We start from the raw sequence: 14223 nt of genomic DNA on the forward strand, positions 1-14223 counted from the left end.
GATATGGCACTCAATGGGCTGTATGAAATAGTGCATTTTGTATGTACCTCATTCTCTCTTTTTCCCTTCTCTTTTCCGTACACTCCGAGCCACAGATACGCCAGTATGTTTGACCTTAGCCCTTGGCTCCTCACGCGACCCAACATCCCCAAAAGATAAAGGCTTCATACGCAGCGAAGCCGTGTCACAATTATCGTAGCCCATTTGTTACCTCGTGCGGGACTAGCATACACGGATAGATCCAACCCTCATCCCCTCATCCTCAGTCATTGACGAAGAACAAGACGGTCCAGTTCCATAATCTTGTCCCATCAACCGACCCTTCCCCTCCCGCCAAATCTGACGCCACCAGTCACCAAGATTCCCTATCCCACACCCAACTCCTTTCCCTGCATTCCACGCATCTCCCTTTTCCCCCTCCGGCCATCCATCCCGCCGGACGAGAAGCGGACAAACCAGAATAAACGGTCTCGAATCGGCAACGAGACGAACGCACCGAAGAGAAAAGCAGCCATAGCAGCAAACCCCCCGAAACCCCATAACGCCGCTTTTGATATATGCCCCTTGTTGCCGAATTCTACACAGGCGAAGCGGGGTGCTGCTTTTCCGCCACCCCCTCCCCCCGGGTCGACAAAACGGTCAGTCTTCTGCCTCCTATGGCAGCGACCCTTCTGCTTCCCTCGCCAATCCCGGCCAAGCCATGGCCGTCAGACGCCGTTTGAATAAAGCAACGCAAAAAAAAAAAAAAAATTGATGCCCGTATTACTGTACACCCTAATCCCCCCTCCAAAACAAAAGACAGCGGCGAAGGGCGCGATTCTACTCTCCGTTCTTCGGCGGCGGTTCGTGAAGATGGGTTGTGTAGTAAGGATACAAGGGGACGGATGATGGCTTCAGCCCCATCGCCGAGAAACGAAAGGTCGTTGACTCGCCCACTCTGCATGATATGGTCGGTACTCAAGCCCTGAGGAGTGAATCCCTAACTCGTCAATATCGCCAGGCTGCCGCGAGGCCGCCTGGTTGCCGAGGCATCATCGGTTGGGGCGATGGCTCGCTCAGTGCCTGGCCGTAGCCCACATCCTATGAGAACCGCCGGTTCATGGCCTGGCCCGCCATGACGGGCTGACCCGCCATCGGAGGTGGCATGCCATAAGGATTCATGGGAGGATTGAAGGCTTCCATGGGCTGCTGCATGAATGCATTGTGGAGACCCTGTTGCTGAGTGACTGGGCAGTCTTTGTGGGCGAGGAGCAGGGTTTTCAGATTCACCACCTCCTCGCGGAGTTGGGTAATTTGCTGGGTGAGTGTCTCGTTCTCAGTAGAAAACATCTCCACCTTGGACTGAAGGTTGGCAAGCCACTGCTTCTTCCGCTGACGGCACTTGAGCGCAGCCACTCTGTGAAACCTGTTAGCGCCATAGTTGTTGTACGACCGGATAACGTGGACCGGGCGCACCTGTTACGTTCGAGAAAGTTCTTCCGCTTCTCCTCGTCTGTCATTTTGGCCTTTGGCCCGCTGTTGTTATTGTTATTGTTGTTGTTGTTGTTATTGTTGTTATTGTTATTGTTACTGTTGCTGTTATTGTTGTTGTTGTTCTCTTCCTTGCCAATCTTCTCATGGCGCTCCTCCTCAGAATGGTCCATGTCCACGCTGCTTATCGACGCGCCACCGTTTGACCTCTGCTTCTTATTCGCGGGAGCCTTAGTTGCAGTGGTTTCCTCGGCCTTGCGCCGCGAGTTCGGAGCTGCACCTCCCGAGTTGCGCTTCCCTCTTGTGCGGGTGTTGGGGCGTGCGGTTTCACTCTCCTCCGACCCCTGGCTGACTTCGCTAGTGCCCCTGACCGAACTGCCCGTGAGCGAGGGCGCGCCGTTCATTTGCGGAGATGTGTTGAGGGGCTGCGCAGCCGGAGCGGAGGTGGTCGGCTGGGATTGCACCTGTGCAGGCGGGACCGGAGGGTACTGTTGGCTAGAGGATGGCTGAGCGCTGTTCCGCCCCTGGGCCAGCAGGAAAAGACCGTTTGCCGCGTCGTTATCGTGGGGATCGAAGGGCCCTGTAGGAGCCTTCGACTCTGTCTTGGGAGCCTGCGCTCCGTTAGACATCTCCAGCGGCTGCGAGGTGGGCGCCGCAGGCGGCGCTTGTTGTTGATGCGCCTGGGCTTGCTCGCGCTTAGCAGCGGCAGCGCTGAGCGCAGTCCGGTGGAAGTCGAGTGTGCCGGGCGTCGCACTGGGGCCGCCGGCGAGGCCGAACATAGCCTGTGTGGTCGGACTTGGGGCAGGGAACATGGACCCGCTGCCCCCGGGGGTCAGACCGGTTCGCAGGGATGATTCGTTCGGGGTCGGAAAGCTGCCGCGGATGTGATGGGTGTCGCTAAAGTAATCATTTGTCGGCCCTGATAGCATGGCCGGACTGAGCGGGCCGGTCCGCAGGGAGCCACCGCCCCAAGCGAACGGCGTGTTTCCGGGAAGAAGAGAAGACGGGGATGTGAGTGCTGCGACAGAGGGCAGCTTCGTGCCACCGGGAGTTTCGGGGGGAGCGCCGCTGAACGATTGTTCGAAGGGGTTCGGCTCCAGACTCAGCGACCCTGCTGGCGCGTTCCCGAAGTAGTCGGGGCTGTTCGATCCTTGATGTTGCTGGTTTGGACGCGGCGGGGGGGCAAGCGGTTTTGCGGGCTCGGTATCGGTCGGCTCGTCGGCCTTGACGGCGGTGTCACGTTTGGAATCGGACTGCGTGTCTGCAAGAAACAAAAGAGTTGGCGACAGCCTTTCAACAACAGCGAGCACGGGGTGGCAGTGGCGGCGGGAACCACGGCAGCCACGGCAACCATGGCGGCGACGACAGCGACGACGACGACGACGACGGCGGCGCCATGGAAGACATGGCAGACGTAATGCAATCGTTGCTTGCACTCACCTTGCTGGGATGGAGATTGCTTGCTGGATTGTTTTGGTGACTGAGACGCACCGCGGCCGGTGGCTCCAGTGGGCGGCCCCATGATGTCAATTCAGAATCTGGAAAAGGCCTTCTCAGGTGCAGAGCAAAGTTGCGGAATCCAAGGCGAATAGCTATGAGGTCACAAAAACATAAATGCCCATTAAAAAAGGGAGCTGCTACGCTAGGTGCAGCGTCCTCCGCTTGTGCAGAAAAAGCCTGGCTTCGTGGGCTGGTAAATACTTGACGTAGTGCGTCGCGCCCTTGTGCTCTGGTGGGTGGTGGGTGCGGGAGAGAGAGAGTCAAGACCGAGGACGGGGGAGCGACGTCAGGTATGACGTTGGGGAAAGGAATGGCGCAATGAAATAAAAAATAATGGATAGCCCTGTGGGCCTGGGGTCCGTGGGCGAGCCGGTGGCAGCCAATCAGCAGGGAGAGTGCAGAGAGGGCCTGCAGGACCGAGCCAATCCAAGGAAGCACCGAGTCCAGCCAGATGGCAAGAACAAACCAGCAGCTGGGCACTCTGGTCTGATTGCAGCGATTTGCAGCGATTTGCAACCGAAAGGTCTCGATGCGATGACGGAGGGTAATTACAAAGCAAGGCCTGACCCTGACGACCTTGTGTCAAATTCCGCCCGTTCCCAGGAGCAGTGAAAGCTTGCTGTCGAAATGCTCTGCCATCGCGGTACCGAGCAGATCGATCCCGGTTTGATTCGGCACTGGCCCACACTGCTGCCGTCTTAGTCTCTCGCGAATGTGCTTTTGACAATCCTCTGAGGGTCTCAGGCGGACTCGAACGGCAACACGGGCGGCCCCGTCATGATCAGTTTCATCAGCAAGTTATTTTGGCTGCACCGCTTGCTGGCGGTCTTGACTCCTGTTCTGCATGAGCAGCTCGGGCACTGCACACACGAGCAGGATCATGGCATCAGAAGGGCCCTGTGGGGAAGCAGCACCGTAAGTTCATACTGTGTGAGATTGTTCCGAACATTTGCCCCCCACTGCCGCTGGTGCTGGTGCTGGAAAGAACACAGGTGACAGCCCCCTGCATCTCTGGTCCTTATTAGCATTAACGGACAGGGCCGCTGTCCCAGGCGTTACTGCTACATCAACAACCAAAAGCCGCAACACGTTGGCGTATTTGGCTCCCGCTGGTGCGCGTTGCCCAAGGTAGCAGGGGTTTAATTGGGGCGTCTGACTGAAAGGCATACGAGGCAAGTTGGCCACCATCTCCCCCCGTGTAGGACTACACCGTATTGGCATGGCAGAGAGTTACCGAGGCGATGGAATGCTCACCAGCAGGGCAGCTCACCATTCGTTCGGACTCATCTGCGGCTCTGCGCCGTTGCCAGCAAGGTGGCCGGGCTCCCTTTCCGGCTCCGGCGGAGAGAGGTCGTCTCAGCAGGTTTCCGAGACTCTCGGTACGGTCTAGCCCTTTCTCCTCATCCCTTCTACACTACCGCCTCCCCCATCGCCATAGCCCCAGAGGAGACGGGTTGAAGCGACAACCCTGACTCGAACAACAGATTCAATCAAACCACCCGTCGGTCCAGAACGAAAAGTAGATTTGAAGGAATGTGCCTCTTCACCGCTGTACCCAGTGGTGGACGGATTATTATTGGGACGCGGCGGAAAGGGAAACCGTCAGGGAGAGAGCACACGAGCCAAAGCCGGGGGCGTGTGTGCGTGTGTGCTTGTGTGGGGCGCTCGTGGCGAGTTGAGCCGAACCGTCGAATCAGGGCGCGCAGGTCGCGTCTGGAACCAAGAAGCCAACCGCCGTGTCTGGTCTGCCAGTCCAGGCATGATGATTGCGTCAGGCACACTGTGCAATCTGGCCTTCCCGACCTAGAAGCCTTCCGTGTCTGGAATCCCAGTTTCAGCCAGCGGAGAACCACATTTGGTTTCTGCTCCCCGCTCGTGGAGTGCGCAAAGTAGCAACACTTGTTCGACTTTCAGGCGCGGTTCCTGGCACGCTCGGCTCGGCAGAAACACTCGACAAACACAAAAAGGCCTTGTTTACCACGGACATCTCGATCCAGACTTTCTTGGATCACCATCGCATCTAACTTGGACACACAAGATCTCTCAGCCTTTTTTGCCATTTCCGGTCTGCGAAGGGTGGCCCCAGAGTTCTCGTAGATTGTTTTCTTCCTCTGCAGGCGATGACGTAACTGGGAATGCGGAAGGTGTCTCAGAGACGATGTAACCCTAATTTTTTTACACTGTGGGGCTAAGTCTCTTTCGGTCGGCTCTCACTGCCCGTTCAGAGTGCTGTCCGCCATGAACGCGGCTCAGCAACCCAATCCTATCCATCAAGATTGGCCATCGCCAAAAGGACATTCACGTGTTTGACGGGCGCTTCCGTCGCTTAATGGCCGACTATTTTACAGATCGCATAGTCTAATGTCTAAGTGTATATAGATATTTCCGCCTTTGGCTTCTTTTTCTCCTCTCTTTTGCGGATCTTGGTTCTGGGAAGTGTAAAGAAGATACGGGGGAGACGAGGGAGGAGGAACAGGGAACGATATTGAGAGGACCGTTATGGCTGGTTTACCTTTACTACCTCGTTACTACCGGTGCTGTCTTACTTTTCCTCTCTGCTCTGGTATCTTTCGGATCAAGACAAAAGAGCTCGTTTGCGGATGAGATCTGTCGAACATCGCTGCACGGTGCCAATATCTCGCGGCTCTCTTTGCCGTTGCCGCGGAACCCTAACGACCCTCATCAAGTATGACGCCACTCAGTCAGGGGTGGTTGCACGAATACACGATTCCGTCCACACCACCTCCTAACTTGTTTCGCGTACATGCAGGCTGTCTGCATGGGTCGACTGTCAGCGGCTGACTCGAACACGCGAGGAGCCACTTCTCTGCAGAGTCCAGGCATTTAGTTGCAACACAAGCAGAGCCAGGCTTCTGTCGCCGGTAAACTTCGTCTGCAATGTGTGAAGGAGGTACCTTAAACACGGTCTCAAAAATCGATGATGGGGGGAGACCTAACAAGTTCACCATAACAACTCTCAGGGGTTTACCTGCTCAAAAAAAACAACGTAAACAGGCTGGCTCTCTTCTTTCCGGCCGGCTATTGTCTTTCGCACCTCTCGCCTTGGGCCGCACTGTACTCCGTACCAGAGACACTAACGTACGCTAGCGTATTTCCGTAGACTACGGTATTTAAAAGGTGGCCGAGTAAGCCGACTTCCTATTCGGCTCGAGCTAGCGTCCGCTGGCCCGCTGTATCAAAAAGGCGTTCAGCAAAAGGTTAAGCGAACCACTTCTGGAATCTTACACATTACGTCAAGCTTTGATTGGTGATCCGACGGTTGCGTGTGGGGGAAAGAGCAGACTGGAATCCCGGCCGGTTCCCCGAGCCGTCAACTCAAGTGCACACTGTGCGCGCCTGTCCCTGCTTTCAGCAGAGTCGTGTAACGTTGTTGCCAACCCTTTCTCCGGCCCGACTGGGCACTTCTTCAATCGGAGTGGACCGCAATCGCACCACCAGGACGACCGACGCGTTGGTCAAGTCATTTGGCCCCCACTTCCTAACCTTCTACTGCAAGTATAGTGTACGGATGTAAACGGGGATGAGTACTCCGTATAACCCTTAACAAGCGTGAATGGATCATGGCCATTCGGTAATCTCACGCAGAGGGACTCTCGTGTAGGAAAACACATGGTCCTCTAGTTTCCATCTTTTTTTTTTGGTTTCATATTTGTGATGGGTTCTTTCCATGTTGCTCAAGTCTTCCTTCCCTCCGTGTGGAGGTAATAATGTACGCTCTCTCTGCCCCCAAACCGAGGCAAGGAACAAACAACGGAAGAATATCTCGGCAAACAGGGAATTTTGCCGTCATCACAACCTGGAAAGCCCCCGCTCTGCCCTCCACGCTCTTGGTGTGTCTTGACGTTAGTTGCGGGTTCCTTCCCAGAGTTCCTTTCGGTGCACATCATGAAGGACAATGCATGGCCCAGCCCAAGCGAACTCAACTGAACCAGTACTCCACAGCATGCCCGACCACAACGCGGCATCAAGACATGGTGTGTGTGTGCCTGAGCGGTATCCGATCCAGATCTGATCCAAAGCTTGGCTGGGAAAACGATCCAATCCCGACGACTCGCGTTTTCCCTCGGCAGAGCCGCAGACGTAATACACCCAATATCGACTTGGATTGTATGCGAGATATGCAACCACGGACGACATCGTACCGCATCTGCGCATCTGGTGCCTGGCTAGGAAGAGGTATGTACGTAGTATGTCATCCGGTCACGCCGCGGCGGATCTCGCTGTTTACCGTACTACACTACGCTACAAGTTCTCTGTTAGATCGAGACCAGGCACTGCAACAAAAGGCCGGCTCCCCAAAATACCCGACCCCACACCCCACATTACATATATCCACGTTGATGGCGCATCAAAAAGTGAAACATAACAAACCATGACGACAACAATACCAAGAACATACCTCCCTTACCAAAAACACTGTACCCAAACAAACCCCACCCAGTCCAAGTCGCCATACACTCTCGGGATTTCCTAGCGGGACGACTAGAGGACGGTTGTCCGGTACCCGAGGAATCCGGACATTCGTATTCTGTCTGTAACCATGATGTATCATATCGTATCTATATCTTTCGGAGAGCAGCAAGCTTGGTGAGTACGCGCTTTGGCTGGGAACCGTGCTCTACCTAATCGACAGAAAGGGGGTTAGAGGAATTGTCGTCCCCCGCAGGGAAAGGACCGGTGAGGCGGAACAGGGGTCACGGAGTAGCTTAGGCATCTCGTGGCAAGAGATTCCTTTGGGGATGGCGAGCGGGGGATCACAACCCACCACGGCCGGAGTAGTGTAAGGTTTGAACCGTGGATCGTTAGACCAGTTCATTCGGACCGGCGATGTGCTTACCGCCATGCCCTATACACATGGGACCGGAAACCCTCTCGTTCCAACCTCGTACGAGTCCCCTGGCGTTGTTGTATGCGGGCGACCAACGAACACGAGTTGAGAGCCCGTCCACTACAGCCAATGTGATGTTTTATGGCAAGGATTTTGTACTGTACTTACAGCCTGATTAAACTAGCAGCTACAGCTACGAATCAAGCGAGGCATCATGATTCCATGAACCGCACACAGCACCGAGGTCATTGGTATGTGAAAAACATGGCATCAGCCACTCGAGTAGTCATTCCGCTCCATATATATACTACTACAAACGGGAAACCCTCAGTTCATATATCACACCTCGTTCAGCCGGCCAAGGCAGGCGCAAAGTGATAGTTTGACATTGATAATCTCACTGGGTCAGCCGGTCGCCGCAACTAAGCGCTATCTGGACCTTGATCAAAGCTAATCATGGTATCTCTCTCTCTCTCTCTCTCTCTTCTCTCTCTCATGGGACATGAAGCTAGCATTTCCGTTTCATCGCTACTTCTCTCCGCGTCTCCGTGTGTCTTGGAGCGCAAAGAGGCGAATGCAGCAACAGCCACTGAACTCGTGGCATTCCGTCGTTACGCCTGGTTTTCTCTCACAAAAAACATCTGCAAAACCCCCCCTCGACCCGGTCATGTTCATCTTATCGAGCAGCCGGAACCGCTGCCGCAGGTGGCGTCGGCGGCGGGGCAGTTACTGGTGGCGGATTGGTGGTGGTAGTAGTAGTGGTGGTGGTCGTCGTCGTTGTGGTGGTAGGACTGGTAATACTGGTACTGCTACTTGTAGTGGCCACAGCCTCGTTGGTCGTGGACGCGGCAGGAGCTGGGGTTTGAGATTGAGCGGCGGGCACAGGGGTTGGAGCTTGTGCCTTGGGGGCAGCTTGGGACCCTCCTTGATTCGAAGTTACTGTAGTAGCAGAGGGTGAAGAACCGGGAGTAGGGGTGGGCGATTGGCTTAATGTCTGCGATGTAGCCGACGAGGTAGCTGGCTGTACCCCTTGCTTCGTCGTCGGGTGCGGTGACGCTGCCGCGGCAGGCTGAGAGGACCCTTGAGCCGGCGCTTGCAATGGCGGGTTCACGGCATGAGGCACCTTCTCCTGAGCCGTAACCGCAGCCGCGGCCGTAACAGGCTCGGTAGGCTTTGGGCTCGGCGCAGCGGGCGAAGTCTCCATTTGCGCTTGGACTGCGGTAGATGCGGGAGGCGCAGTCGTAGTTGGGACCGGAGCAGGGCCGTTAACTGGAGTAGAACCCACGCTGGGCAGTCTCGGAGCGTCATGACCGGGTTGATGGGCAGCTGGCGTCGTGGCCGGAGCCGGAGCCGGAGCCTGTGGCTTGACCGGAGGTGCCTGCTGTGTCTGCTGCTGGGACAGAGCCGGAGAAGAAGCGAAAGCTGCTGTATTTGGCACCGCTGAGCTGACATGGGCTGTCTGTGGGGCCGGTTGATCGGGACCCTGACCTGCAGTTGGCGCAGGAGCTGCACCGGAACCCGGTACGTGAGTGGGCCTCTGGGCCTGCGCGTTCTGGGCGGCGGCCTGGGCTTGAGCTTGCGCCAAGGCATGGGCCGGTGATTGGGGCTGCGATGGACCTGGGCCGGACACGTGAGCAGGGAGGGGCGCTGCTACTCCAGCAGGAGCAGGATGCTGAGGCGGCCTGGCGACTTGGCTCCCGGGGGCGGTCGTGCCTGGGGCTGGATGTTGGCCTGGAGCAGGAACCGGACCCTGGAGAGAACCCGAAGATTGGGCGGCCTGGGACTGAATTTGGGTTGGAGGAGGAGTGGCTGAGGCCTGGGGGGCAGAGGCTGACGCTGTAGCGGGACGAGGGACCTGCTGCGTGGGCGGCGGCGCGCTTGTCACGGTGGGCTTACTATTCGCTGGCGCTGAGGGTGCCGGAGCGGACGGGCGAGCTGGTCCTGGAGCCGGATAGGCAGGCAGCGGGGTGTTTGGTTTCGCGCCCTGACCTTGAGGTGCCGTGGCGGAATATTGGCCCGAAACGGCAGGGTTGGGAGCTGCTGATGCATGTCCTTTTACCGAAGTCTGCGTAGAGCCCGGCGCCGTCGGGGCAGGCGACGGGCCCGGCCTCGATGCAGGCTGAGGGGCCGAGGCAGAGGCTACGGCGGCCTGAGTCCGTTGATGCTCGGTCACTACCCGCTGGATGGCCACGATAAGGACGTTTTCTGCCTCGTCGTACTGCTTCTTCTCCGTATCGGGACCCGGCATCGTGCTCCGGTCGGCAAATCCCAGGACGCGGTCGATTGCTGACAAGATCAGGCGCTCCGCATTCAACTTGCCCATCTTTGGTTCCAGCGTCTTGATCATGTTCCCTTTGAAGTTATTGAGAGCTTGTACCAGACCAGGGTGCAGAGACTGGTTGACCCCTAGATTCTGCCGGCTGGACTCGAAGACGCCGAGCACGATCTTTTCCAGTCCCTCCTCCTCAGGAATCGTGCTCTCTGTCGCCAGCCCGAGGCCGCGGTTGATGACGGACATGGCGATGGCCTCGGCAGCTGGCGTTCGCTTCTTCAGCTGCTCCGTGACCGTCGTCTTGAAGTTGGTGATGTGCCTGACCAGCTCAGGCGCGACCGCCGGTTTGAGCGGGGCCGAGTTCGCGTTCATAGTAGCAGGCTGCGCTGGCCGCGTCCCGGCTGGCGGGTTCTGCGCGTACGGAGCTGTGGTGGTCCGGGGCAAGCCGTTGTAGGGTCTCGCCGACTGACCGGGCGGAGGACCTTGCCTTGCGGCCCCCTGGGGCGGAGCGCCAGGCTGGGCGGGCGCAGCGGGAGGTGGTCTCGCGGCATAAGGAGAAGAATACGCCATGGTCTGCGCGTTTCCTTGGGGCTGCTGCGCGGTGGTGGCCTGGTTCCCAGGGCCGGCGGCCGTGGGTGCAGCAGTGCCCTGCACCTGGCCAGGAACCGAGTAGGGCTGCCGCGGACCTTGTCGGGCGGCAGCGCCGACGGCCTGCGCGCCGGGCTGCGGTTGTGCGTGTTGCTGACCCATGGAGCCCTGGCCGTTGCCCGGCGCGTATCCGGGACGCTGAGGGGAGGCGGCGGCCGCCGCGCGATAACCCTGTTGTTGCATTCCCGTTTCGGCCTGGAACATTTGTTGCTGTCCCTGGGCGGCCGAGTTGGCATTGTAGTGCTGGCCAAAGGTGTGCATGTTTGTGGAGTGATGATGATCTGGCGAGGTCGCCTTGGTGCGCTTCTTGCCGGCATCGATATCGATCCCCGGCACGCGGCTCCAGAGGTGGGTCTCCTCGTTCTTCCTGAAGGCGTCGTTGCCGATGAGGTTGTGACGGACGCTGCTCTCCCAACCCTTGGTGTCGACGGTGAAGTAATAGAAAGGGTACTTCATCTGGATCCGCTTGTAGATCTGCTTCAGCGTCAGGCCGTCAGGCGCGGCGCTCAACACTTCGTCGATCAACATGCCGTAGTTCTTGGGCGGCTTCTGCAGCTGCTCCTCGGTGTAGTCCTCCCTGTTGAGCTCCAGGGGCGGCGTCTTGGGCTTCTCCCGCCGCCTCTCCTTGACGCTCTTCTCGACGTCGGAGCCTTCGCCCTCTTCGCCGTTCTTGGACTTCCGGGGCTTGTACTTGCGCTTCTCCGGCCTGTCCGGGGCGTTTTCGGGGAGCGGGTGTTTGCGCGGTCGGCCGACCTTCCGCTTGACAGGCGGGTCGCCCGGCGGGGGCTGTGGCATGTTCTTCTTGGCAAGCTCCATGGCCGCCTTCTTCCGCAGCCTTTCCTCCCTCTTGGACATGATGCCGTTCTTGGGCGGGCGGCCGGGCCCGCGCTTCTTGGGTATCGGGGGGTCCAAGCTGGCGAGCAGCTCGAGCGACATCTCTGGTTTGATGTTGGGGGCCGGCGTCTCTGGGTCCTTTTCGATGGTCTCCATGACCTCTTGCTCCGGCGCTTTCTCCGGTCCGGGCTCTGGCACGTCCTCGGCCGGCGGCTCCGAGAGCTCGCTGTCGCTGTCCTCTTTTGCAGGCGCGGCCGGGACTTCCTCGGGGCTCGTGCTCCGGCGCTCGGGATCGTGCGAGCTCTCAAAGTCGAAGCTCATCTCCTTGCCCCCTTCCGAATAGCGTCTGCTGTTAGACCCGCCCTCCTCCTCCAGATTCTCCTCGGCGCCCGTCTTGCCGTGGGGGACGCCGTTGATGATGAAGACAAAGTCGACGTCTTTGATCTGCAAGCGGTCGCCGCTCTTCAGGACGACCTTCTCGTCCCTGTAATGCACATCCTCGCAGAAGAAGCCGTTCTTGTGGAGCGGGATGGCCTCGAAGACGCCGGCTTTCTGGTTGAACTGGATCTTGAGATGCTCCCTCGAGATGGCCTTGGTCCGGCTGGCGATGTTCGGCCCCGGCGAGTGGATGCCGATGAAGGGCACATAGTGGGGGGACGGCCGGAGAGCGCTGAGGTTGACAGCCGCCGCCCCTGGCGTGTGCGAGACATATTGCCTGTTGAGCGTCGGGTTCTTATCTTCGGAGCCGGCCAGTTCGCCGGCGGCGGGCTCTGCGGGGTGGGAATCGCCCACGGCCGACCCTGCGCCGCCGCTCGTCTTCCTCCTCTTAACGGGACGGGGGTTCTCGTCGCCGTCCGACTCCGGGCCCAGCATGCCGCCTTCCTCGCTGACGTACGATTTGCTGAACTTGCCGCGGTCCTGCGTCGGGGGCGAGGGAGCGGGCAGGCCGCGCTCCTCGTGCTCGCGCACTTTGCGCTGGTACTCCTCGAGCCGGCGCTCGTCCCTCCTCGCCTGGTCCAAGGCACGCTGGTCGCGGCCGATGATGACGGCGTACGTGGTCATCTGGAAGACGCTGTCGGCGAACTCGATCCTGGCGAACGACTCGAGCGGGGCATCGGCCGGCGGGGCGGCGTTGGCGGCGTTCGGGGTCTCGGGGGCAAAGCCGTCCGGGGTGTCGAGAGCCGCGTTTGGCGGCAGGGAGACCTGGGAGGGGCGCACGGTGGAGGGAGGAAGCGTGAGCATCTGTGACTGGGAGGCGGCCGACAGGCGGGCGAGGGCCATGAGCAGCTGGGACTGCTGCGGGGTGTAGGGCGAGTAGAGATCGAGGCCGGGGCTGGTTGCGTAACTCATGGGGGCATCCACGGGCACGTCGAGGTCCATGGCGTCGGGTACGGCGGCGGCCTGGCGCGTTTGCGGTGCCGGGGTCGCCGGCTGAGGGGGGAGAGGGTCTTCTTGGGCGGGTGCGGGCGGCGGGGGTTGTTGCTGGTCCGAGTCGCCGTTTGGTCGGGCAGTGGCGGGGTCGGCTCCCGCGTCGGGCGCATTGGAAGGTGCAGGATCGCCATCGTGCCGGGCGGGAACGGCATCGTCTCCTGCTGGCGTCTCGCTGGTGATGGGCACGCCGACCGACGGTTCGCGGTTGCCCGGTTCCGGGTCCGGGTCCGGTGCAGGGTCTGTGAGAGGCGAGAAGGCAGGCGGTGCCGGCGACTCGCAGCCGGCGCCGTCCGAAACCGACGAAGTCATCGCTTGTGACCTGAGGACAAGCTCCTTCGTCAAGCTGTGGCAGCCAGGACAGGGCCTCGCAATAAAGATTGCGGTGCGCGGTGCGGGTGCAGCGAGCAAAGGGGCAGCCGGGGCTGGTTTTCTCGAACTTCTCGAATCTCGGGTCTAGCTTCAAGTCTCAAATCGATCCGGTTCGGGTTGTCGGTCGGAATGCGCCTGGCTTTCGCCTGCGAACGCCATTGGTAGCGCGAAGCCCAAATTTTGACCGCTGCCGGATTGCCAAGCGCCGATTGGCTGGAAGGCCCCAGTTCTCTCCGCCTTCCCCAACGCTCCCGCTTTCTGTACGAGTTGGTTGGCTGATTGTTCCAGAGCGGTCTGCCAGGAACTCGAGAGTTGGGCAGTTGCTCTCCTCTGCATGCGCTGACCGCGCCTACGCTTTTTTGATGAATTATCCGTATTTCTTCGAGGTGCAACCCTGCAGCATTCCGCACTATAAACCACGAGATATCATACGACCATTTGATTCATCAACTTTCATCAATAGACGTTTTGCATCTGCTCACCGCATTATCCATTTGAGGATGCTCGTCACCACCAGCACAAACAGATATATACACAACGGGAACGCCCTCTACGGATTGCAAACCTGGAGAACTCAATCTTGAACCTACCGACTCACGCAACGGCCCGAGAAAACGATGCACTCGCCGTCTTGGGCACTTCCATGATTTAAGAATCGCTGGCACCCTGGAGAATTTTGATTTTCATTGCTTTGAAACAAACAGGGGACAAAACGTGAATAAAAAGAGCAAGAGGAAACCTCCGTCTCACTTCTATGATTGAGCAGAAACAGACTCGGTTGCTCCTCTTGGCAATCTGCGTTTCAAAGCCGGGTTACACTGGGCCGAGCCCCGACCGGGCTGGTCCCAGA

The 14223-nt window shown here is 58.7% G+C and overlaps 3 protein-coding genes across 3 annotated transcripts; 1 reads left to right on the top strand and 2 right to left on the bottom strand.

The window, feature by feature from the left end:
• Positions 1–1104: 1104 nt before the first annotated feature.
• On the bottom strand, positions 1105–3147 carry MYCTH_2300330 (uncharacterized protein). The gene is made up of 2 exons (XM_003661159.1): positions 2911–3147; positions 1105–2731 (listed from the first exon to the last, which is right to left on the bottom strand). Exons 1-2 carry the CDS (start codon positions 2990–2992, stop codon positions 1266–1268), a joined length of 1548 nt encoding a protein of 515 aa, XP_003661207.1. The 5' UTR covers positions 2993–3147; the 3' UTR covers positions 1105–1265.
• Positions 3148–3303: 156 nt separating this feature from the next.
• MYCTH_93272 (uncharacterized protein) lies at positions 3304–4777 on the top strand (the record flags this gene model as incomplete). Its single annotated transcript, XM_003661160.1, has 5 exons — positions 3304–3514; positions 3707–3885; positions 3956–4082; positions 4197–4349; positions 4455–4777. 5 exons carry the CDS (start codon positions 3304–3306, stop codon positions 4775–4777), a joined length of 993 nt encoding a protein of 330 aa, XP_003661208.1.
• Positions 4778–8088: 3311 nt separating this feature from the next.
• On the bottom strand, positions 8089–13453 carry MYCTH_2300332 (uncharacterized protein). The gene has a single exon (XM_003661161.1). The coding sequence runs from the start codon at positions 13311–13313 to the stop codon at positions 8496–8498; it is 4818 nt and encodes a 1605-aa protein (XP_003661209.1). The 5' UTR covers positions 13314–13453; the 3' UTR covers positions 8089–8495.
• Positions 13454–14223: the final 770 nt, after the last annotated feature.

Source organism: Thermothelomyces thermophilus, chromosome 2 (assembly GCF_000226095.1).
Source record: "Thermothelomyces thermophilus ATCC 42464 chromosome 2, complete sequence".
Taxonomy (NCBI): Eukaryota; Fungi; Ascomycota; class Sordariomycetes; order Sordariales; family Chaetomiaceae; genus Thermothelomyces; species Thermothelomyces thermophilus.

Coding starts and splice junctions, on each gene's coding strand:
- MYCTH_2300330 (XM_003661159.1), bottom strand. CDS start 2,992: ATGGGGCCGCCCACTGGAGCCACCGGCCGCGGTGCGTCTCAGTCACCA. Junction 2,732..2,910: donor GCAATCTCCATCCCAGCAAG/GTGAGTGCAAGC, acceptor TGTTTCTTGCAG/ACACGCAGTCCGATTCCAAA.
- MYCTH_2300332 (XM_003661161.1), bottom strand. CDS start 13,313: ATGACTTCGTCGGTTTCGGACGGCGCCGGCTGCGAGTCGCCGGCACCG.